The 25,488-nt window shown below is 35.4% G+C and overlaps 1 protein-coding gene and 1 long non-coding RNA gene across 8 annotated transcripts in view; one reads left to right on the forward strand and one right to left on the reverse strand.

Moving 5' to 3' along the window:
• IL15 (interleukin 15) overlaps positions 1-25,488 on the reverse strand; it is a 68,101-nt gene that overhangs the window by 8,912 nt on the left and 33,701 nt on the right. For 5 of the 7 annotated variants that reach the window (XM_011373758.2, XM_023519659.1, XM_011373756.2 and 2 more), the window contains 2 exons: positions 4,112-4,209; positions 2,698-2,782 (listed from right to left, as the gene is read on the reverse strand). In XM_011373758.2, coding sequence (XP_011372060.1) covers positions 2,698-2,782; positions 4,112-4,209 — 183 coding nt within the window. Of the gene's footprint in view, positions 1-2,697; positions 2,783-4,111; positions 4,210-5,143; positions 5,243-14,789; positions 14,914-25,488 lie in introns of those variants that run through there. The other 2 variants (XM_023519661.1, XM_023519660.1) reach the window with 2 other exon arrangements.
• LOC111728799 lies at positions 15,013-17,328 on the forward strand. The gene is made up of 2 exons (XR_002775960.1): positions 15,013-15,103; positions 15,835-17,328. It is a non-coding gene; the product is annotated as an uncharacterized LOC111728799 (long non-coding RNA).

The following is a 25,488-nucleotide window of genomic DNA, read 5'->3' on the forward strand; positions in this document are numbered from 1 at the left end:
ACAGGTTCTGTAGTAATTGTCCCCAACTTCAATCCTGATATTGATGGTTCGTGTCATCTCTCTTTTTATTTTTGTCAGTCTCTAGAAGTTTATCAATTTTATTGATTTTTTTCCAAATAATGAGCTTAGTATTTCACTGATTTTTCCCTATTGTTTTCCTGAATTCTATTTATTAATGTCTGTTCTTATTTTTATTATTTCCTTCTTTCTTCTTGCACTGGGTTCATTTTGATCTTCTCTTTCCAGTTTCTTGAGGTAGGAATTTAGATTGTTGATCTGAGATCTTTCTTCTTTTCTAATAGAATCATTTAGGTTTATAAATGCCCCTCTTGGTCATGCTTTAGCTGAATCCAACATATCTTGATATGCTGCATTTTCATTTTTATTCAGTTCTACGTATTTTTTTAATATCCTTTGAGACTGAACTTTTTGACCCATTGGATATTTAGAAGTGTATTATTTAAGTTCCAAATGCTTGGAGATTTTCTTGTTGTATTTGTGTAATTGACTTCTACTTGATTCCACTGTAGTCAGAGAACAACATACTCTGTATGATTTCAGTTCTAATAAATTTGTTTGTTTGTTTTATTTCCCAGAACATGTTTGGTCTTGGTGAATGGTGCTTGAAAAAGTATTTACTCTTTGTCGTTCGGTGAAGTATCCTATCTATGTAAATTCGATATTGTTGGTTGATTCTATTGTCTAGTTTTTCTATATCCTTTCTGATTTTCTGTCTAGTAGCTCTAATTGTTACTAAGGAGGTGATAAAGTACCTCAACTATGAGCGTGAATTTGTTTTTTCTTTCAGTTCTATCAGTTTTTGTTTCATGCATTTGAGGCTCTGTTGTTTGGCTCTATTGTACACATTGAAGATCGTTATGTTTTCCTGGTGGATTAATCTTTTACCATTATATAATTTCCCTCTTGACTCCAGTGACGTTATTTGCTGTGAAGCCTACTTTATTTGATATTAATATAGCCAATTCTGATTTTTAAATTATTGTGTGCATATGTTCAATTTCCTAGAGCTACTGTAACAAAGTATCATGAAGTAAGTGGCTTAAAACAACAATTTAGTCTCTTGTAGTTCTGGAGGCCAAAATAAAGGTATCAATAGGGCCATGCTCCCTTTGAAGGTTCTAGAGAACAACCTTCCCTAGCTCCCCCAAGCCTCTAGTGCCTCCTGGCAATCCTTGGCCTCTCTTGGCTTGTAGCTGCATCAATCCTATCTTCTTTGGCTTGTGGTTACTTCCATTCTCACATGACCTCTTTATTGTCAGTCTCTCTGTGTCTTGTCTTCCTACAAGGACACTCATCATTGGATTTAGGGCCCAACCCACTCCAGTATGACCTTCTCTTAACTAAGTATATTTGCAAAGACCCTATTTCCAAATGAGGTCCCATTCTGAAATTCTGGGTGTCAAAATTCACATTCATAAATTTTGAGGGGACATTATTCAACTCACTACAAATAGTATATTTTTCTCTCTTCTTATTTGCAACCTACCTATGTCATTGAAGTGAATTCCTTATAGACAAGCAATAAGTTGGTTTGTGTTATCTATTTGGCCAATCTCTGTCTCCTATTTGTATTTTCTTTCTCATCTCCTTCTCGGATGTTAATGCTAGGAATGCTGAATCTTTCACTGTCTCAAAGATCCCTGAGGCTTGCTTGCTTTTCTTTCTTTCTTTTCAGTCTGACTTCTCTCTATTATTCTATCTTCAAGTTCACTGTCTTTCCTTCATCATATTTTTCTGCTAATGAGCCTCTCCAATTGGCTTCGTATTTCAGTTATTATATTTTTCATTTCCGTAATTTACATTTGGTTCCTTTCACATATTGTATTTCTCTGCTAAGACTTTCCATGTTTTTCAGTTGTTTCAAGAATATTTCTAATTGCCTGCTGGCACATTTTTATGATGGCTACTTTAAAATCCTTATCAAATAATTCCAACATCTAATCCATGTCACTTTCAGAGTCTGTTGATTCTTTTCTCATTCAAGTTGTGATTTTCCTGCTTCTCGATATGAGAGATTTTCAATTCTATTCTGGCATTTTGGCTATTACATTAGGAGACTGTGGTCCTATTTAAATCTTCTATTTTAGTGGGCAGCCACCCTGGTTAGGTTTAGCATGCAGGTTCTGACCTATGTTTGTGTGCTGGGATTCCAATGAGAAGTTAATTTTTAGAATCTTTGAGGTGCTAATTTGGAAAGATGGCTCATGTCAAACCCCTGGGACTCCCAAAGGCCCCTATTGTGTCACCCACTGTGGGCCGAAGGCACTGCCCTGCAGAGCTGTCAATGGGCTCCTCTTCTCTCTGCCCTGCAGGTTCTACCAGGCCCACTGGCATCTTCAGGTGAGACAGGGGGTTCTCTAGCCCACAGAACAGAGAGGCTACCCCTGGGTCAGGCCATTGCTCCTGCAAGTGCCACAAAGACGCCTGGTTTTGAATCTCTGGTCTGTGGTGGCAGAGAGCTCTTCATGCTGGGCCACTTATAATTGAGCTTTAAAGATAATTAGAATCTGAAAATTATAAGTAAACGATTTCATCTGAGGCTTTACAAGGCTCACAGATTTCTATAAAAATATTACAGTTTCAAGTAAGATTTCATTAAGACTGACAGCAAAACACAGGGAGAGGCAGACTCTATAGCAATTATACCAGATATTTTATGGAAAAACAAATACTTACTTGAATAAGATTTTCAAATTTTTGCAAATCTCTTATTACATACTGCCAGTTTGACTCTGTTTTAGGAAGACCTGCACTGACACGGCTGAAAGAAAAATCAAAAAGTAAAGCGTTTTGAATGAACATAGTATTATCTTGATGAATACTAAAGGCAAAAGAGCAATCAAGATTTTTATTCTGACTAGTGAAAAGATGTTATCCTTGCCTTTGTGCATTCAACAGCCTCGTAGATGAATAGAAACATCGAACACATAGTACATACAGCCTTGACACGTTAATGGGGACTGACAAATCTGGATTAAAGAAAAGCTTAATTTGGAGGAATAACTTATAAAAACCTGGTGCAATTTATTACAATGAAATAAATACAGTGCCTGACATGCGGTAGTACCCAGGAAATATTTTCGAATGAATTACTAGTTTTAAGTAGAGGTCCCATCAGACTTTCAAGTCTAATAAGCAGGTAAAATTCTTAACATAAGCAATAATCATCTTCATGTAATGTTTTTGATAGTAAAGATTCTTTACAGTAGATTAATATACCCCTGTATGAGGTTCACGTTATTACTATGCTTGCAGCAGCTTTATCTATAAACATTACAGACTTTAGTCCAACCTAGGCTGAATGATCATACGCTTACTCACTTTGGGAAAACAGCAATTTAATATCGAGACAAAAGATACATACATATACTGACCAAGTGACTGTAGAATCATTCCTAGAGCTTCAGGAAAAACAGTTGCACCAGATGGATTTTAATAGAAACACGAGAACCAATGCTAATCTTTTTTGCCAGCAAGATTTACCTGCATAAATCTATGGTTCCCCACCCCGCGAAGGCATCAGTAGAGTAAAACTGAACTGAGTCCGATTACATAACTACAGGTCGGGTGCTTAGACCAAGGGGGTACAGTGTATTAGCTGCATCTAAGAAAGAAGTTAACAGGGATAGAAAAATATGAATATTTGTTAGGAGGAAAAACAAAAGGTTTGAAGAAAGAAAGAAATGTTTACAACTAAACTAGGATAGAGCTCAAAAGACAGGAAAAGTCAGTGTCAGGAAATAGATAAACAAAGTAACATGGGTGAGCCTTAAATATCTATCTTTTTACTGCAATTAAAATCATGTAGGATATTAATAAGGAAAGGGCTTCCAAGTTTAGTTAGATACCAAGAGGTCCAATTCATTTGGAGGATACAATACTTGTTTCTGTACTACCAGAATAAAGAAGTGCTCAATTGGGTGTTCACAAGCCTCTTCCGAGTCTCCATAATCTGCCCTCTAACGTACTCCAAATACTGACTGCCTAACGTATGAGCAACTGAACACAAACCAATTTAATAGAGAAGATATTGAAGAATAATGATCATGGCCATCAGCATGATGATATTAATGCCTAAAGATAAAATTACCCCAAAATGAAGACATGAATGCCAGCCTCGGTTAAAAAGTGACTGTTCAGGAGTAAACACAAATAGCACTGGATGGACGTACTTCTCAAATATGGTTTCTGAAAAATATAATCATAGAGAAAATGGTTAAAATGTTTTTTTAGTTAAAAAGTAGTGTTTAAATTAATAGTTTATCATGTCTTTAGATCAAAATTTAAGAATTAGTGTTCCTTATTAAAATTAATAAAACTAGAATTTATTTATTTTTGCTCCCCCTACTACCTCCAGCTCTGTTTCTCATGGGCAAAATTCTTTAAAATGATTTTAATAGATACTAATTTTAAGATAATTTACGTATCTACTAACTTCACCACTATTATTTTTCTAGTACCCTTAAAATCCCTCTCATTCTTCTTTCATTTTTAATAGTCCAATGTATTTTATACAATGTAGATTAACAACATAGGTTTACTAGTTCTATCTTAATTTCATGTAACCATATGAATATTAATTACATTTAGAGGAAAACTGGATAGAAATAGAACCAATAAAAATATTGCCATCCCAAGAGCCATTAGATAGTAATTTTTCTTGGTGATTTAGGAAAATCACTTAACTTAGAACTTCTTAGAGTCTGATACTTATGTCTGCCTCTTTCATGTTGTGAAAGCTTTAAAACTTTGGATAGCAGTGCTGATGGCCCCCTTAACCATGGAAAATCTGGACTTCATTTAGTCTACATGGAAGGGATGAGTACCACAAGGCCTTGTCCTCAAAGACTGCACAGCTCTCTGAGGAGACAGACACTTAAAAAACAAAACAGGGTGAGATAAGTGAAATAATGTAGTTATGAGGACAGAAAGAGCATATCAGGGTTGTTAACAGTTTTAAAAAAACTTATTTTATTTACTTTTTAAAAAGAACAATCCATGTGTGAACAGACACCTGTGACATCCCAAGATGTTTTAGAGAAGAATCATATCAGGAAGTATCTGAGATTTAAGTGACCTTTTAGGAAAAGTCTCCAAAATATCTTCATCTAATTTTTCTTACCGAAATTCTCATTACTCAATGCCAGGGTAAATCCTTAAATACTGAAGAAGAGCTGGCTATGGCAATGAGTTTCCAGCAACCATCCATCCAGAATACTTCCTACAATACAATCCAGGGGAAAGAATGATCCATTAAAAACACAAGTGGACTAGCTGGGGGCAGGGAGAAAGGAAAGGGAATTATTATTTATTGAGCATCACTTTTTCATGGGTGCTCCATTAAGTCACTTAATATGTGCATCACATTTAATCCTCACTGCAGTCCTGTGGGGTAGGGGTAGCAGCATTTGGATAAGCTGCTTGGACCCCACAGCAAGGATAAGACAGCCAGGATTTGAGAACAGCTCTATTCGATTACAAAGACCAACCCTTTCCACTATTATGTTCCTGAATTGGCAAATTCCAAAGCTGTATCAGTGAAAAGAAGAAGCAAATATATACCTGGATTCATGTAAATTGACTGTGTTCATTTAATTTACAGCAGAAATAGCTGCTTCTACAGACATAAATAGATGTCTTCAGTCTTTGAAACTGTTAAAGGGAAAACTTCAGGCCCAAAATGATGTCCCTTGTGCTAAAGTCCAGGATAACAAACCTAGATTTAATACCTTACGTAATTACTGTTTCAACCTCACTCAGAAATATTATCTTAATCAACTGGTCTGGAATTTTCTGGACAACAGCAACGAGGTAATTCATCATGTTGGCCCTCTCCATTCCCTATAATAAGAAGGTGCAACCTACATGATGAAAACTGCCTTCCTTCCACCCTCACCCCCAAAAAAGATGTCCTAAATATAATCCTTTCTTTCATTAATAGCTCTTTGCCCCACCCTTCTTCCTATAAAAACTTTCTATTTTGTACAACTCCTCAGAGCACCCCTGCCAGCAGTTAGATGGGATGCTAGATTCATGAATTGCTGAATTGCTTAAGAAAGCCAATTAGATCTTCAAATTTACTCAGTTAAATTTTATTCTCTAACAAAATAAAACACTCTTAACCGAAACATTATTAGAGATTTTCATAAGTGACAGAATTCTATGTTTTCTCATTCAAAGAAGTGAAGAATGTGAAGATTACACATTCCCATATTTGACTCCATTTTATTAAAAAATTTTAAAGCCAAAATATATAACACATAAACAATAATTTTTTTCTTTTTTTTAAAATAATATGTATTTGTTGACCTCTCCTAAAAAATCAAAATCTACATCTCTCGACATAAATATTCACTGCAATTAATTCTATAAAACTCAAATAATTATTTTATTTTTAGATATTTCTGAAATATAAAAATGATTGCTCTCAAACTACACGATATGTAACTCTTAAAAGGAAAAATCAACATTATCTAGGTGTCAAACAACATACTACAAGAGTATATCCAATAGGAACGCCTCTTTTTCTACAAAGACATTAAATCTAACCCTTCTATTATATATGATCCCAATCACCCATTAACTAGTTTAATTAAGGCAAATTCTCCTTATTTCTCTCATCTCAAAACCATTCTTTTTTGTCCATATTATCTCAGTGCTTCAGTTTTTTACAAAATTTCAAAATTATCTTTGTAATTTCATCTAAAGCCTCTTATATTCCCCACCTCCTTTTTCATTGTGGTATCTCAGACTCTACATTATTCCAAACACGGTATTTACTGACTTGGGAGTGAGCAGTACTAAGAGTGAGACAATGGTTAATAAGGCCTCGGAAGCAACTGGAGTAAATGATGGAGATTTCAGTCCTAGGCTTTGGCAGCCATGAATCTCACATGAGCAGCGTGTTTAATTCTTACCCATGTCACTGTGGATTTTCACCGCCTGCCCAACTATCTCCAGCTGACATATGTCAAGGAAGACAAAGTGCCTTAGCCAGAATGTTCCTTGCCAAGCATAGTTGAATGAGTAGAATAAAATAATGATAATGGAGGCCGGTATAGATGAAAAGGAAACTTTTACAACTGGATTATCATTTGACGAATACTGATGTGGTTTATCTGAGCTGACAGCAAAAATCAGGTTTTCATAGCAGCTTCAAAAGCATTCAACCTGCCACTTACAATAGTTCTGTGAATTGATTTTACCAGAAGTGTGTGGTGGGTGTGTGTGTGTGTGATCCTAGTGAATCGAAAAATGTGAAAAGATAAAATATTCTATTCCTTTCTCTTTGGCCACGTCTCAATGTTAAATGCTAACATAATTATTAATGATGGTGACATTGATTAGACTAAGTGTTGTTTATCTGGTGCTTACAGGTTTACAAAATTATTTCATATACGTTATTACATTCAATTCTGGCAATATCTTTATGTTACAGATATTACTCTTATTTTACAGTGAAGAAATTGAGGTTCTGAGAGGTTAAGTGATTTGCTTCAGATAAATGTCACATATATAGATATTAAAAATTTCTCACAACCTAGTTTGGGCAGAAGGAGGGGTGAGAGACATTTCATAAATTCTGAGGTTGAGAAGTGTAGGCCCTTTATTATAGACAGTATCTGACCCATCTCAAGTGAAAAATAAAAAGCTACTGCTTTCCAATAGTTTAAACACAGGTGTTTCAAACTGTTCCAATGCAAAACAGAACTCACAGTCTTTCACATATATTATCTCATTTGACTCTCACAAAAAAAATAAAACCCAAAAATCAACTAAACAAAAAAACCTGTTAGAGAGACGTGTCTGAAACCAGGTTAATTACCTTCTGAGAAAGCAAATATAGGGCTGAAATAAATTGTCCACTTCCTTTACTGTCATATTTTTGGAGAACTATGGAAGTAGTGTTTAATCCTGGCATACTAATTGCATACGGTCATAAAATGCCCTCGTAATCAGCATCTTTGAAGGTTTGTCCTTCATTCACCTGGGTGCCTGCATCCGGGAATGAAAAAAGACTAAGTCCCAGGCTACTCTCAAGGAGTTCGTAGAGTTTAAACAAGAAATTTTTTGGAATCCTGCAATCGCATCTTGCTGCAGTGTTTGTTGACTTTATGGCAGCATTGCTATGTTAGCAGAATGTCACTGACACGGGCAAGACATCGGGAATAGTGGACATATGTAAAATAAATTTAAACAGACTCAGCAACAAAAGAAGAGTTATAAGTATTGGTTTAGGCGGTAAAGACGTTCATTTATTCACTCAAAGAAAAACAAAAATGAGGGCAAACCTAGGTTGAGTGCTTATGTGGACGACAAGGAATGTAAGATAGCACAGCTGTCCTTTATTGAAAGGTAGGCCTACATGCAGTGTTATATTCTCGACGATTCCTCCGATTTTCTCAGTTAATTAGAACTAAAAGTCATCAGCAGAAGGTGAGGATGGGAAGGAGGTGTTAAGGGTTGAGGACAGAGGAGAATATATGAAATAGCCATCAAGATAAGTAGGAGAATGAACAAATGTAAGTATGATATGACAGCCATGCCCATTGAAAGTCCACGGTTGTGAACGGTCAGAAAGTAAGATCAGTCGACATGCTTGTGTGTGTTTTCTCCAGTCACATTAAGCTGCAAGGAAGAGGCAGGCCTGGGATAGGTAGAGAACTGGATTTCGTCATGATTGCGTATGCCAAGAGAGAGGCAAGGGCTTGTAGAGTATATATAAGGGGGTATAAGGGAGCTATGTCCAGGAAATTTGATTTTCTTTTTTTTATTATAAAACTTCATGGAGGAAGTGTTGTTGGAGTCATACCTTAAAAAATAAGTAGATTTTAGCTATGAATTAAAAAGGAGAGAAATAACATTCTAGGCGGAGGAAAGCCTGAGCAAGGACATACACAACATAGCGTGTATTCAGAGAAAAGTGAGTCATCTGATAACAGTATGAAAGAAGTGGTAGGTAAGAGCTGCCATTGTATAAAGAAAGAATTGGTAAGCATTTTCTCTAAAGGACCAGATGGTATTTCAGGCTTTGTAGGTCTTACAGTGTCTATCACAACTACATAACTGCTATTATAGTGTGAAAACAACCATAGACAATACATAAACGAACGGGTATGGCTGTGTTCCAACATGACTTCATTTTTCAAAACAGACAGTTGGTGAATTTGACCCGTAGTCTATAGTTTACAGACCTCTGACTCCTGTAGATCTCTTAATCAGTCTCATTTGAGTATAGCTGAGAAACTGATATCTTTAAATGTCTCAAATTAATAGTACTAGCATTTTTCAGTAATTGCTTTCAACTGACACCAATATTATGAAATTTTCAAATATAAAATTTAAAGAGACAAAAAATGTGTTTACTAGTAAGTCTAAAAGGAATCCATTATAAACTGTTACCATGGTTACTATGATTTTTTAAAAATTAATTCATACAAATATAAGATCTGAAGTTGGTATTTAATTCTCTCATAAGGCCACACAACACGTTAATAAAACCTATAAATTTCCCAGTTTACCAAAACAACAAAAATAAATGACTAAGGTGTTTCTTCTTTTAAAAGTTACCATTTCATACAAGGTTTACAAAATATATGTATTTTATACATATATTTTTAATAAAACAACATATAAGTTCTTGGGAATACTTAAAACAAAAATAAGATAGATTGCTTAATAATATTGAAATACTTTCAAAGCAAACTGTAACCATTTAAATGTCTATACTGCTTAGGACAAAGGCAGTGATAAAATTTGAACACTTTAGTTACCGTGACTACTCAAAAATCATTAATTAAATAGATGGTATTATAACTAATGAATATAAAAATACATCAGCAAATTTATCATCTATGACAATGATGATGCATATAAGCAGCTAGAGGGCATAAACAGTAAATGTTCTTACCAACTTCTGACCGCAGTTCTATGTGGCAACATGTTCACATGCCTTTTTTTCTTTTTAAATCATTTGGTGCAAATGTTTTTGAAAACTGTTTTGTAGAAGTGTTTTTGAAAAATGCAAGCTAGTACAATTCTCTAAGGCAGGCATAATGGATACCTTCTTCAGAGCAGCACAGCTATGATTTTTAACCTACGGTATAGAAATAGTCAATGAGATCTGTTCCTCTAGCCTAGATTCCCAAAGCACTGCATTCAGAAAACCTGGGAAAGGTGAAGAAATACCTTCACATCACAGTACGAAATGACAGAGTTGGAAATTATGAGATAAATCTAGAAATTCCAACATAGTATGGAGAAGGAACTCCAGAAAGGGCAAAGAAAACACAATAATCACAAATATGATAAAATAAAATTTTATACAATTGGAAGAAAACACTAGCTGTCACACCAAATGGGAATAAAGAGGATAAATGAAAAATGGTAATTTTAAAATACATTTCTTAATTACTAAAAAAAAAAAAAAAAATGCTAATCGCACCCAGGAAGCAAAAACAAGTACTTGAAGGACAAGAATCAGAATGAATCTGATCATGGTACTTACAAGACAATAGAACAAATTTTCAAACTCTGAGGGAAAATGAATTTGAAACTAGAAAGCTACCAGCATTTGGGAAAGAGGGCAAAGAACATGCCTTCATACTAGACCTTAGAAAATATAAGATAACATAGAACGTGAAATAATTATGTGAAAATGTATTCCAAGAAAAAAAAAATGTTATCCAAGAAAAAAAGAAAAAGATGTGGGATTTAAGAAGGTATGGAACATAAAACAAGTTAACATATTTGGGTCTAAATAACTAATGACAACTTTTTTAAAGTACTTTTTTAAACCTCATTCATTCATTTTGCAAAAATGTGAGTTTTTGTGGTTAGAAACCTTGATTATCTTGTTTATGACTATACCTCCAACACATAAAAGCATACATAATACATTATAAGCACCTATGACGTTGGTCGGATTGGATTTTTCATTTGTTCACAACTACGTTGCCCCTGTTCTCACAACTATCAGCCTGTTAGCTGTACCTGCCTCCCTCTCTAGATTTCCCAGTCACTTTAATATTATCCTAAATAGCACCCAAAGTTTCCCTCACATTTCATCTTTCTGCTATTTTCATTTTGCCAATTTAAAATTCCAAGCTCCAGAGTATTGCTGGAAACAAGAAGCCATTATAATTTCTCGTAGCTGTAACCTCTAACAGACCTTCTCTACCTCGTACATCCTCGCTCTCTCCAAAATTCTCCCCGATACTTTTAAAATCCACTTTATTAGGTATAATTTCAAGATAATAAAATATACCCATTTTAAGTATATGGTATGCAGAGTTTTGACAACTGTATACATCTGAGATATCACAACCATGATCATGATATAAAATATATCTATAATCAAATTTCTCTCGTGCCCCTTTGCAGTCACTCCAACCCCAACTACCGACATGAGACAACTATTGACCTAGTAAGTACTTTTTCAAATAGCGACGCGGAAAAAAAGTCATGAATAATCTCCATGTGGGAAAAAACGTGAGAAGAGGAAGAATGAAACTCATGTTAAGATGATTATTGTATTTGGGGAATAAAAGTAGATATATCATTATAATTTCCGAACAACAACGAAAAAAAGGAAAATGAGGCAAGAAACTTAAACAATCTAACAGGAGGTGATAGAAGGAAGAAAAGGAAAATTAGACAAAGAAAGCACAGTAAGAAATATACATAAAAAGTAATGCGGCAGTAGTCAGTCTAGACATACAAGTACATCCACCCACACACGCAAAATGTGATAAAAACTGTATTTGCTAACTAAAAGACAGATGCTAAAATTGTGTTTAAAACAGAGAGGGAGAAAGACAAATTTTAAAATATGCTATTAATGAGAAATGGAACAAAAATAAAATGGTACAAAAAGCTTGAATGCAAGAACAGAAAAGGATATGTTAAGCAAATGTAAGTATGATAATAATAATACCAGAATAATTAGAATTCAAGTGATAAGTACTAAGCAATACAAAGGATAATGCACAAAGATATGTTACAATCCGCAAGAAGATATAATAGTCATGAAACTTCAAACGGCTAACTATATAGCTTCAAAGTATGTAAAGGAAAAATAAATTGGTAATAAAGATTTTAGAACATTTTACAGAAATTTATGCATAAGTAAAAATGAGTAGGGCTATGATCTGTGGTATACAAGTAATCTGGCTCTCAAAAAAAAAAACACACTGATTTGTAGCATTTGCCAATTTCTGCTGTATAAATATCCCACCACACTGATTTCAAGACAATGATTTAACAACTGGTTCACAAAATGCCTGAATATTTAACCATAGGCTCTTACAAGCCAATTAGAGCTGGCTCCAGCATACCACTGCCTGTGGTAAAATTAAAACACAATGAATGTTTTAAGTAGTATGTATGTATATTAGATTAAATAAATATAAATAGATTAAAACATTCTACCCTAGAGGAATAGCACATTAAAAAATAAACACAGAACATTCATAAAAGGTTGTCTATGCCTAGACATAAAGCATTTATGTGTTAGACCAAAACAGTCCCAAAAAATTACAAAAATCTAAATTGTACCTGCAACATTTTATGATCATGAATCAATAATATCAATAACATTGGATTATTGAATTGAAAAATATTAAATTATAATATCAATGATATTAAATTAAAAATCAATAATAAAATAAAAAATTTTAAAAATCTATTCACTGATAAATGAATAAATGATCCTTTTAAATAATACTAATATAAAAGAAGAAGTCAATTTGGAAATTATACTTCATTAAAATACCTGTTGAATATGGCAAAAGCATAATCACAGAGAATTTTATAGTTTCTCATAGAAAACAGTTAGATTGAAATGTTTTATTATGAGTTAATCTTAAGAATCTATAAAAATAATAAAGAAAATAGAATAAAATGTTACCAAAAATAAAAACAGAAGTTGATCAAGTAGAAAATGTAATTAGTAAAATTAAGAGATCGTTCTCTGAAAAATAAATCTGACCAAAACTAAAAAGAAAAGAAAGTCTCAAATTATACACATTAAAAATGCAGAAGGGGCCATTATTAGTATAATTTTTGTAAATTATATGTTCATACAAATCAATTTAAATGTTCACTTTCTAAGAAAATATATATTATCAAAATAGACTCAAGAAGAAGAAAGCCTGGTTAAGGATCAGTCTAAATATATGTAATAAGAAGACTGATTTCTTTAAGAAGATCTTACCAAACACTCAGGGAACTTATAAATCCTTATGGTAATATAAGATTACTCTAATTCATGGGCACCACAATCTGATATCAAAACTATATAATGATATCGTAAGAAAGAAAAGGATACAGCAATCTTTTATATGAATATAGATGCAGATTTCCAAAATAAAATATGAACAAATTTCATCAAGCAGTGTGTTAGCAGAATAAAATTATATGACTAAATTTTATTCTTGAAACGAAAGGATGGCTACCATCAGGAAGCTTATTAGTACATTCACTACATTAATAGATTAAAAGAGAAAAGTCATGGTTGCCTTTGCAGAAGGAAAAATATCTGACAAAATTCAACATAAATCCTTGAAACAAAAAACATTGAAATATTCACCAGCTGATAAAGAGTGTCTAATACAGACCTGTAGGCAACCTGTCTGGGTCATGTTCTCTAAGAACAGGCACAGAATAAGGAGACGCACAATCAGGGCTGCCAGTCAACACCGATGTGGTCACAGCTGCGTGGGTTCAAGTTCTGGCTCTGTTTTACTCTCTAGGTGACATCGAGACATGTATATACCTTAGTTCTTTTTTTCCCCCCAAATCAGCAAAATGGAGATGATTATGGAAGAACTTCCAATGATTATTATGAAGATTATTATGAAGGTTAAATTTTACATGTAAAGCACTTTAGATTGTGCACGAGGCATAATAAGGCCTCACAATCTATTCATAGTATATTGGCATCTCATCGAGAACCTTTGAGAAAAATAGGGCAGGCAGCATTATTATTAGCCTCATTTTAGCAATAAAGAAAGTAAAAGGTGGAGAAATTAAGTAATTTGCCCAACATTACACATGCCAAGAAGAAATACCATTAGAGTTTAGTCCTGGTTCTTTCATTCACTTATGCATTCCTTAAATATTTATTGAGTCCCTACTATACGTCAGTCACTCTTCTAAGGATACAGCATTGAAGGGGGAAAAAAAAAACAGAAAGTCAGAAAACAAACAAGTAATTATATAGTATGACTGATGGCATACTCAATTATCATGGAGAACAACAAATACAGTGTATGTGAAATTAACCCCTGTTTTACATAGGATGGACAAGAAAGGCCTCACTAATCAGGTGACATCAAATTCAAGCAGAGACCTAAAGGAAGAGAGTCAGCAAACAACATCTGAGGAAATAACTTTCCAGTGTGGGGGAAGGTGCTAGGAAAGGCAGGAGGCTAATTCATCCAGAAATTCAGGAGGTGAGACCGGGGTTAGGTAGGGGAGGGTGGGGAAGAACTTGGGATTGCACTGGAAACCCCATTTAAGACATGTTGAGCCCAGGGAGGATGCAAACTGCCTTAGGTTTTAAAAGCCACACTCTGGCTGCCTTACTGAGAAAGGCTGTAAGGGCAAGCATGGGCGTAGGGAGGCTACAGGAGGGCTGCTACCATAATTCATGGCAATCATAATGAAGATGGATATAGATGCATATTTTGAAGGTACGGGATCTGCTGATGAATTGGATTTTGAGGATGAGAGAAAACATCCTAGAGGAGATGACAAAAATAGATTACCTTAGAGGATGATTAAAGTTAGCCGATCTGAGAAAGGAGAAAAGGGCTTTCCAGGCAGAGGGAGAATAATGGGCATGACACCAGGAAGCATGCAGGTCAACTCCATGCACTTCAATTTCGCTAGCGCATTAAGTTGGAGAAAGGGTGTGGTGGCCGCACAGCGGTGAGAAATGCGTTAAATCACCGAGAACCATGCCTGACTGCAGAATTCGCTGTTCACTGTGTTCGTGAGTGCAATGGCCTGATCACATTAGTGTTTGATATAGATCCTGACCACCGTGCAGAGGAGGCATGTAAAGGACACAAGAAAGAAGGTGGGAAAATGAGTTAATTATTATGACAGTTGTCTTTATAAGGGGCTAAACTGAGGAGGCAGTCGTAGGAACTGAAAAATAGTCATAGTATTGCTTAATGGGGTAATACTTCTCAGCAAAATTGGCAGCTTTCATCGGCTGTCTGGGGATGCAGGGTGAGGGACGGGAAGAGTCTCGGATGACTAACACATTTTATGGTTTGGAACGTCCGGGCTTGGGGGCCACTCGTTGAGACTGGACGTGACACAGGACTGGTCTGAGGGGACGATGACTCATCCGGTAGCCGACACGTTAAATTTTAAGTTTCGGAGGCCGGTGGGTTAGCAAAGAAATGTTGGATGACAGATGAATATGCAAATTAGAAGCTCAAGAGATGGCAGAGCTGGCGATTGGCTTAAAACCATGAATTCGGAGATCAAGCCAGAAGAGCATGTAAAGAGAAAACTGCAGTAAGAAAAAGAAAGAACAACAATCTTTAACCTTTCTTCAGATAATGGCTTCAGTGAAAGGCTTCTAATTGCTTCAGGTTATTGGTCACAGCAAATGTGATCATACAGCAAGCAATTACGGCACTCTTCGTGTAGCATTTTTCCTTGAGTGTAAGAAGAACGTTTTTTTCAATTTGAATGTTTCTGAAATTGAGTCACATCTTATAAATGATCTCTATCCTCATCCTCAGAAAAGCTGTTATTTAAAAGATTGTGCTTCTTAAAAAATTGCTTTTGTTTCAGGGCAAGTTCTCTGGGAAGGAGACTGATGGATTTATGTGCAAGATGTATCCTGGGAACCATCTGCAGCATCATTACCTGTGGGGGAAGGGAAGCAAGCTGAACTGGGCAGAGGAAGAAGTAAGGCCACTCTGCAGTCACGAAATGGGCTCTGTGGGGCTCTGAAGCTGGGGTGGCCCTCTCCAGTTGTACAAGTTGGGGAAAGGAAAGCCTATTAACACTCCCTGCCTCAAAGAACACAGGATGCAGGCTGTCCCCAGGGAGTGGGTGTGACCTGGACAAGCACAGCTTCTCCCAGAGAGGACTGTCAGCAAGCAGCACTCCCAGCAGCTGGGATAACAAATTCTTCATTCCCAAAGGAGAATATGGCCACAGCTGTGGCATGGCATCCACTACAGTCAACGCTCAAGAATGAAAGAAACACAGCAACTTTCCTTCTATTTGATTTCTTCTTAATGTGATCATGAAGTATTAGACATAAATTTTCCCTGGCACGAATCATTTTAACATCCACTTTAGTAAAAGTTTAGGTCATCTGAAATCCTACCCTGTTTGTGAAAAAGTAGAGAGAAGCAGAATTATTCCTGAAAATTAAAAAATTATGAGATAGAAAAAGACATTCGCTGTGAAACTCCTAGAGATTTATTGAAAAGTTATTTGGCAATGAAAGAGTAAAATAATAATGATAAGTGCTAACTTACGCAGCACTTAGAATGAGGCGGATTCACCAGAGGCCAGCAAGCCTCTGTCTTGCACTGTCTGGAGTGAGGGGACAACAGCACCCATCTTGTGGTCACCTTTTACCTCCCAGAAGTTATTCTGGGTTTGCAGCAGGTATTTTCAGCTGCCAGAATGCCTTCAATCTGGACTCCGATGACAATCGAACCCCAATAGACCTCACGGGGAATCTGGACCTTACCTGTAACTCTAAGGACAAGAATGTGAATACAACGCAGGAGGGCCACGATGTCCCAGGCTCTCAGTGACTTTACACTCGCTCCCCCCATCTCTTATAGCTGCCTGATATCATGCCGAGTGAAATCCAAAAGCTGGACTCCTCCCAAGATTCCCTCCAAACAAAAAAGACTGCCTGAGCTCGAAGCCCTGGAGGAAGTTAGAAATGTGTTACTTCTGGTAATTCATTATGAAGGCAAATGAATACTTCCTAAACCACCAATAATAAAAACAAATTTTAATCTACTTTGCTAGAGAAAAGAATAATTTTTTCCATTCTGTCTATAGAAAAGATTAAAAAATTATTATGCCATAAAAGAGGATATATGAGTGTATGCAGACAAAACTCTATAGGAAATAAAGTGTATTTAATGAAGTTTATTAGCGATGATGACAATATTTTGTGATGTTTGTGGTACTTTTCAGCTTTTCATATCTGTAATTTGTCATTTATTTTCCCAATCTAAATAAATCCTTAAATGTTCTCATTGACTAACTTCGTATTCATAATTCAGTACTCTTTTTCTTAAAGATAGGGCCAGACATCTTAAAAGCTCGAGGCCCCATCAACCTGGATTCTCCCTTACTTATGATGCACTAGATGCTCTTCCAGGCACTTAAGCAATTTAATCAGGTAAATTTATGAGGCAGACGCCGTCATCATCCACTTTACAGGTGGGGAAGTTGAGGACAAAGATCTTAAGGAACTTGCCAACAGGGACTCACTGAGGAACAAGGCCGTGTGAAGCTCTGAACCTGCCATCTCGCTCCCGAGCCCACGCTCTTTAAGCTCTGTGCTCTACTGAAATAGGCCATTTACAGATTATCTTTATGCACTTCGATAGGCATCCTCTCCTCTAGCGTTCCACATTTACCACGCTCCTTTGCGGTCAAGGGAATGTGTTACATACTGGATAATCTCAGGTGGATCTGAGGTAGCTCCTACCCTCACAAAGCACAAAGACTAAGGAGGAGACCCAAAGTGCTGTGATAGAAAGCATGATAAAATACAAAGGTATAAAAAATGCTATGAATCAATGAAGGAGAAATAATGAATTAAACATTCTGTATTGCCAAGTGAAAGTGTGTGAGCAAAGGCATATAAACATCTGATAAGTCTTCCTTTCATTCATGGAACACTGGGGCGCTAATGCTATCATATTCTAAAATTTTAACTCAAGAAAGTGGATATATTTGGAACGACAAAGTTGAAAAGTTTCATTTTAGGACTAGTGAACAGATGTTTTCTGAATACTTATGATGTGACTGGCATTTTGATAGGCATTTGGCGATCTAATCAAGAGAAAACAAATTTTAAAATTGGAAAGAATAACTGAGATCCTATAACCTACCCTATTTTTCCATGAAGAAGCTGACACCAAAAGATACATAGCATATATTCCGAGAGTCATCTCTTTCAAGAGGCCTTTCTTAAATGACCACAGTCAGATATCATTTTACCTTTTTCTAAACCCAGCTTAGGATATTGTTGTTCTTCTATGACTACTGTTCTTTAATCGGGTACTTGTTTTATACATATGAGATCACGAGCTTTTTGAGCTTCTTAATGACAACTTTAACTACTAAAATCTTCACCATCTCCTCAAAAAATAAAGAGCATTTAAGCACATATCCAAAAATTTAGATAAAATCATCTACAGCTAAAACACTCATCCCTCTAGAAGTCTCAGGATCTCAGGTTAAGGATCTTTTAGATCACTGGCTCCCCCAAAATAATTTTTAAATGAATGTCCATATCATACATACATAAAATACATTTATCTATTTAGCTCCTATTGTGCTCAACATAGCAATAAACATGATAGAAGCTTAATAAATGTCCATTGATTTGAATTACCCAAGAATTAAGTCATGGTCAAGAGGAGACACAGAAGCAGCCTCATAACTCCCTGCCTCGTCATGTCTTACACTATCTCATGATCTCTTTACAAACAAATAAACACGCAAACAAACACACAAACAAAAACATAATCATTGCTACTATAAGCTCAGTTTTACAGAGGAGATAAAATAAACATTAAACAACAAACTCAGTATACGACTTGGTTATGACTATACCTGCAATAAAAATTCATGTTTAGGAAAGGACACCACCTGTAACATAGAGGGTTCTCAACAAATATTTGTGGAGTGCTTGTGAATATATGAATAATAAACAAGGACAAATAAATGCTCTGCAAATGGAGAAGGCTTTTGGATGGGGTAGCAATTGAGGTTAATACTGAATAGCGAATGAAATCTGAATAAGAAGTAGGTGGATATACTAGCTAATACACACCCAACAAAAACATTACCATCGAGTGTGAGAAAGCCTAGAGGCATCGCTGACTGGAAAGTATCGAAGGGAGTAAAGCAAGTGCACTTGAATAGGCAGGCTGGAGTCGGATTGCATGTGACCTTCAAAGTCAAGGTGAGGAATCTGATTTGATTTTCCGGGCAATGAAATACAACTTTAGATTCTTAGACCATGATGTTACCTAACAGGTGTACTTGACAGTAATTAATAATTAAATGAATAACCAAAGAGAAAAAAAATTAATCACTTTTGAACATCAGCTAGTATAAACACACACTGGTTAAACAAACTATTACCCTAATCTGATAACTAGTCCTTCTACTTAAAATAACTTAATTTATGATTCCTGGTCATCAGCATGCATTCTCTTGACAGGAAAGAAAATATGTCGATTATTCAAGAGTGAGCATTTGTAGCTGATTACATGACATGCTCACTTTTAATTATGAGCTGGAGAAGCACAGGATTGGGTCATAACCAACTGGGATCCTACATGAAGTCCCCCAGCCTCTCCAAACACGTGTCCAATAGGAGCATCCATCTGGATTGTGGCTCTGTTAGTGCTGCTTCCCTAAGTGTATGTTTTTAATTTGCTTTATCAAGTATTCATATTATTTTTGTACTTGGATCTGCCTACTAAAGCTGGTCATCATCCAATCTCTCTACTAATCTATTTACAGCCCCCTTTAGAACTCTACATAATATTGAAAAATGAGCAATGTTTTTTTTCCCCAGGAAATTTGTACCACTCCCTCTCCAGCCTACAGCTTTATTCTTCCCCTTTAGCATCGCCTTCTCCACCTTCAAACAAATATGATACCAATGACTGATTCCCACAGTGCATTTAGCAGAATAATCCAGAGGAGACACCAAATCTATATCGTGTCTATTATACCACATTGTCTCTCACCTTCCCTAACTGTCCAAGGAACTCTCCAATGATGGCTTTCCACTCTGTGTGCATGTGTGTGTGTGCGTACGTGCGTGTGTGTCTGTGTATGTTCACACGCATGTACATACCCACATGTGAGCATGTTTGCTGCTGCAGAGAACAAACAGAAAAAGATCTCTGCTCTTATAGAATTTATATTTTTTTTTACTGTGACCACAGATCGTGCATATGTGTTGTAGAATGCGGGGGTAAAATAGCCATGACTTTCTGGTAGAAATTTCTAGCTAGTACCTTACACCTTAAGTAGCTTTGTTCAAATGTGCGATGGGAAAAAAATCTGTAACTAGATAAAGTCAATATTTTGTGGAATTTAATTATGTTTCCCAAAGTCAGACCCAGCAAAGAAAATTCAGTTAGTCATCATTAAGTAAAGTTTTCCTAGTGTTCACATTTTTTTTTTCAACAAATACAGGTCTTAATTTAAGAAGAGGGAGGTCCATAAGGAGAACAAAGCTAGATATTAATATATTAATCATTTATATGGGAAGATATTAGTTAAATTTGTCTTTGTTGTTAACTCTGAACAAATGCTCAGAAAATCCCGCAGTTCAGCAAAAATCATTTCTGAAGGAGGAAAAGTACACTAAAAGGAAAAGGCTTGAATTAATCATCTCTATGGTAAAGTATACCAATTCACATGTTGTCTCTAATATTGACTGTTAACCAAAAAACTTGAACAATTGTCTAGAAAAAAATCACTTCTCAGCAGAAATTACTTCAATATGAGCTATAAGTTTGTGAAGTAAATTGAAATCCACAGTTTGTATGATGCCAAAAGAGAATAATGATGCTTGGTCTCAGAAACAGTAAAATGCGTCAATGTCTAGGAGTTATATACAACCAATGCAGAGATTAGCTTTCTATACTAATAACCCCTTATATCAAGCCAATTAATGATTTAACTTGAGCACCTGAAGAGATTCTGTGGGTTATTATGTGAAAGGAAAGAAGGCCTATAGGTAACAAGGCCATGCAGAGTAATTATCTTTTGGGGGAAAAAAAATGTTTTCTGTTTCCAGTAGAAATGTATGAAACAAGTGACAGAGGAATGAAAAAATACCTTAAGAATCCTGTTATTTTCTTTGATTCCCTCAAGCACCCATTATCATGACAGAACTGAATATTTACATCAAATAAACACCATTAGCAGAAAAGAAGAGGAAAGAAAATTCTTTTTCCACTTAGAGCATTTCAATATCAAGAGTACCACGGGCCATTAAGGCACAACAAAACAGCCTGTCTGAACTGCCACTTACCCTTTCATTTATTTATTTTAAAAGGAAAATGTGAATAAATATCTGTATAGTTTAGACTCCCTCTGGATGGTGAGCAACCTGTTTCCCAGGAAAGCAAAAGATCACTAAGACTTCTATTCCTCTTAAAAAATATATGTCTTCTCTCCCTTCTTTTCACTCAGGTTAATTAACATGCCAACTCATAAGTAAAAAAAAAAAAAAAAAAAAAGGAAAGAAAGAAATCGTGTTTTACAGTACGTCTCATGTAAGAGTTCAGAGTAAGAATCAAGAGTTGTTTTGGGGCAAGAAGGAAAATGTACGATAACGAAAGAAGAAATTCTCGCAGGCTCTGCTTAACTAAAGTAACATAGGATTGCTAATTAGTCACAGATTTACAGTGAGAATATAGGTGTGTACAGGCTGAGCTGAATATCGCAGATGCCAGCCAGTAAAGACATGAAACCAGACTGACATGGCCACAAAATGTAAATGGAGAACACAGAATTTTTTAATAAGGTAACACTGGCATTAAAATATGCTCATTTCAATTACGAAAAAAAAAAATCTCCCTCAAATGTTCAATTAATACTCATTGAGGATTCCCTGGCAAAAAGCACTTACTTCTTAGGGGCCATATGTCTAGAGTAATAAAAGGTGAAAAACTGAAAATAAATAATATTTGGGGTCGATACTGCAAATATCCAAAGAAGACATCTTAAAAGCTTGGCTCTAATGAACAGCAAGTGCGGATGGAACGTGACAGCTGAGCCCTTGAAGGAAGGCTGGTGGGAGATGTTCTGTAGGAAGAAAGTGGTGTGTCCAAAAGGTACATCGGGCAAACGCAACTCCAAGTTAAAACTAACACTCGGGTTCTGAGCTTTTAATAGCGCACAAGGCGGCAACTCATAAAGACAATTTCCGATCAGATTTTATGGGACTTTTCCTTTATAGCCAAGACATAAAGCCATCTCCATGAAAAAAAAAAAAAAACTTGACAACAAAACTTCCCATCAAGTGTTCAAAAAAAAGAAAAAAAGGGAAAACAGAACCGTCTGACAAGTCTCTGCTATTCAAACAACAACAACAAAATAAAAACAGTAATACAATATTCATTCAATAGAATGAAACACATAAAACACAGGAGATAGCTCACTTCCGGACATGGTACTGATAGCATCAGGCTTCTTGTCTCTAATACTCCTAGTCATACTCCCCCTCCAGCTATAATAAAATATTACTATCCAGCTAGAAAATCAACACATTGGCTTCCAAAGCACATGGCCTCGGTAGTTTTCCTATCAGAATCTTACAGCTTTATGAAGCCACGTACTGACACAATGGCAGCGTAAAGACAAAATAAAACCCAAAGAAAAACAGATAAACAGCTGTTTCCCGTTGCGCCGAGGCATCATTGCAAACATATAGTCATATAGGTTTTTGCATAGTGAAAATTCTTTTTATTCTTTTCAAACTAAACAGCAGCATGAATAGTTCGGTTCCAGTTGTGGTTTTCCAAATTTTACTACCAGAACAATCGTTCCCAATGTGCATGTTGTTCATAACATCCTCTCTTCCAGGGAGAGGAGTTACATAGCTCAGACTCCATTTCTAATTTAATTTTTTTTAACACCTTAAAACATGGTGTGGATCCTCTGACTTGTCACAACTAGGCCATCAATTTGGCGGAGAACCCATCAGGATGACAACATCAGTGTTTCATACAAATTATTTCAGAAAGAAAGGCAAAACCAGCTTTCTAAGACAATGCACAACCTCTCTGACCATAGTCAGCTACCATGATGCCTGTGTTTTAATATATTGGTAATTTATCCTAGGTAGCAGAATATTAACATCTCATTATAAGAATGATCATGCATAAAGTGTGACCAAATAACACTTAAATACTTTAAAATATATTTCTGGTAAAATAAGAGAAAAATTTTTAAAAAATGAAAAACTTATTTAAGAAGAACAGAGTGTGAAAACAATTGGATCCCAGAAGTTTTATTATGTAAAGATAGAAAAACAATCCTAAAACTTGATTGAGTATGACAAGCCCTTGCACATTCAAATTTTAGTATAATACTCACATACTCTGTATATTTTTTATATGTCTTTATGAGATTCAGCAAATAAATTTTTAAGCAGTCAAAACAAAATAAATCAAACATTGCCAGCAACTTGCAATCTATCTAAAGCATGTCATAGATGTAGTTAAAATAATAGAATTTAGGAACTGCTCATTTTATAGTTGAGGACAATGAGGTTCAGAGATGTCTAGCAACTTGTCCCAAACTACTTAGTTATCGAGTGCACTGGGATTGGCTTTTGTTTCACACAGAACACTGTTCCAAACACAACTGAGCTGTTATAATCTGTGAAGCTCTGTCTGACCTGGTAAATCATGGGGGAAAAAAAAGATTCCTATCATTATTTTAGTGGAGGGGGTGGGGCAGGGAGGAGAAGATTCAAAAGATGCCAATGAGAAAATCAATAGTTCTTTTAAAAAAATGTTACATTCAACAGCCTAAGAAATATATATCATATATTTGCTTATGTTATTTAAAATCAACAAGATGACACTTATCTGGTTTTCATCTTGTGCATCAGATCAAATATTCTGCTTCATAGAAATCCATGTAGTTGCTACTTAATAGCTACTTTATATGATCAAGAATGGGATTTTTATTGATTGACTTTATATCTTTACAGTTGCCTTAGCACATTGCCATAGGAATTAAAGTCAATTACTTCTGAAATATACACAAAGAGAAAAATTATGATTGCACTCAAATTTCCAACCAAAAAAAAAAAAAAATTGAAATGAGTACGACTTAGTTAACCAAGTCTTTAAAGTGTGTCCACAAGAAAAGCAGAGGGTAGAAAGTAGGAACTAAAACGTGAAATAAGATGGGGTGAAGTAAGTGGAAATCACAGAACTATGCAGGATACAACCAAATCTAATTCATGTGAGTCTTGATCATCTGGATCTCGTATTTTATAGGACCAGCGTGCATGTAAACATGCATTGGAACTCCAAGGCAGTACTTTTTACAGCACTATGTGGTACCAACACAGTCTGGTTTTACAGCAATAAGGCCAATTTCTGTAACTGATGTTCATGGATACAACAAGGCCCTCCAATGAATGCAATACAAGGACAAGCTCTGTTGTTCAACCACATCCAAGCTTGACCTCAAACTCTGTCAGTTACTGTTTTGAGTAACATGGTGTGGTAAGCACAGTTCTACACCCCAGCCCCCATAAATCCCACCCTAAATAAGTATAGGATGAGATATCACTCCTGGTTGTATGTCATTATGTTGCACAGTAGGGAGACTATTGGGGAGTTGAGGGAAAGAAGAAGGTGGCTGGTCTCATCACATGAGCCCTTAAAAGCAGAGAACTTTTTCTGGTCGATGGCAGAAAAAGAAGCCAGAGGAAATCCAATCATGAGAAGGACAGATTAATGCCACAAAATAATATTTTGTTATGAGATCATTTAGGAGAGTAATCAGTTAGAAATGACATTGAAATTACTAGATTAAAACAAACATAAAAAGAAAACAATCACTCCCCATCTCAACTCTTTGCTTTCTCAGCCTTGGTTAAGCACTGAAATAAAAGGAAAATAAGATTAAAATATATTTATCTTTTTGTCATGAAGGAATAAAAGTGACAGCTATTAAGAGACAGAATTTACTTCTTATTGCTAAACCAGTGAAGATATGTAATGATCAATAATGAGACTTTAAAACTCTCAAATTAGATTTTTTCCTACATACAGACAGATCCTTTACTTATAACACATCGATTAGAAGTTGCTGCACTATTTCATATAAACAACTAAAGCTTATATATTACTATGAACTATAAAGAAAGCCTTAAACTATACCTATTTCATATTATTTGCTAGTAATGATTACTGAAATACAAAAAATAAATATAACTGTTAGTCAGTGTATAGAGAAAAATATTTACATTTAATCGCTTTACCATATTCTACTTATGTGCTGTCTTCAAATATATAAGATGACTTTTTACGATTAATAACAGTAAAAGAATAATTGCTAACAAATATCAAATATGGACTACTTATGTTACTGTTCTAAGCTATTTACATATCAATAATTTTTTCAGTATAACAACTTTATAATGAAAGTACTGTCATTATCATCATTTTAAAGTTGAGAAATCTG

The sequence above is a fragment of the Pteropus vampyrus genome, unplaced genomic scaffold (assembly GCF_000151845.1).
Source record: "Pteropus vampyrus isolate Shadow unplaced genomic scaffold, Pvam_2.0 Scaffold229, whole genome shotgun sequence".
Lineage (NCBI taxonomy): Eukaryota > Metazoa > Chordata > Mammalia > Chiroptera > Pteropodidae > Pteropus > Pteropus vampyrus.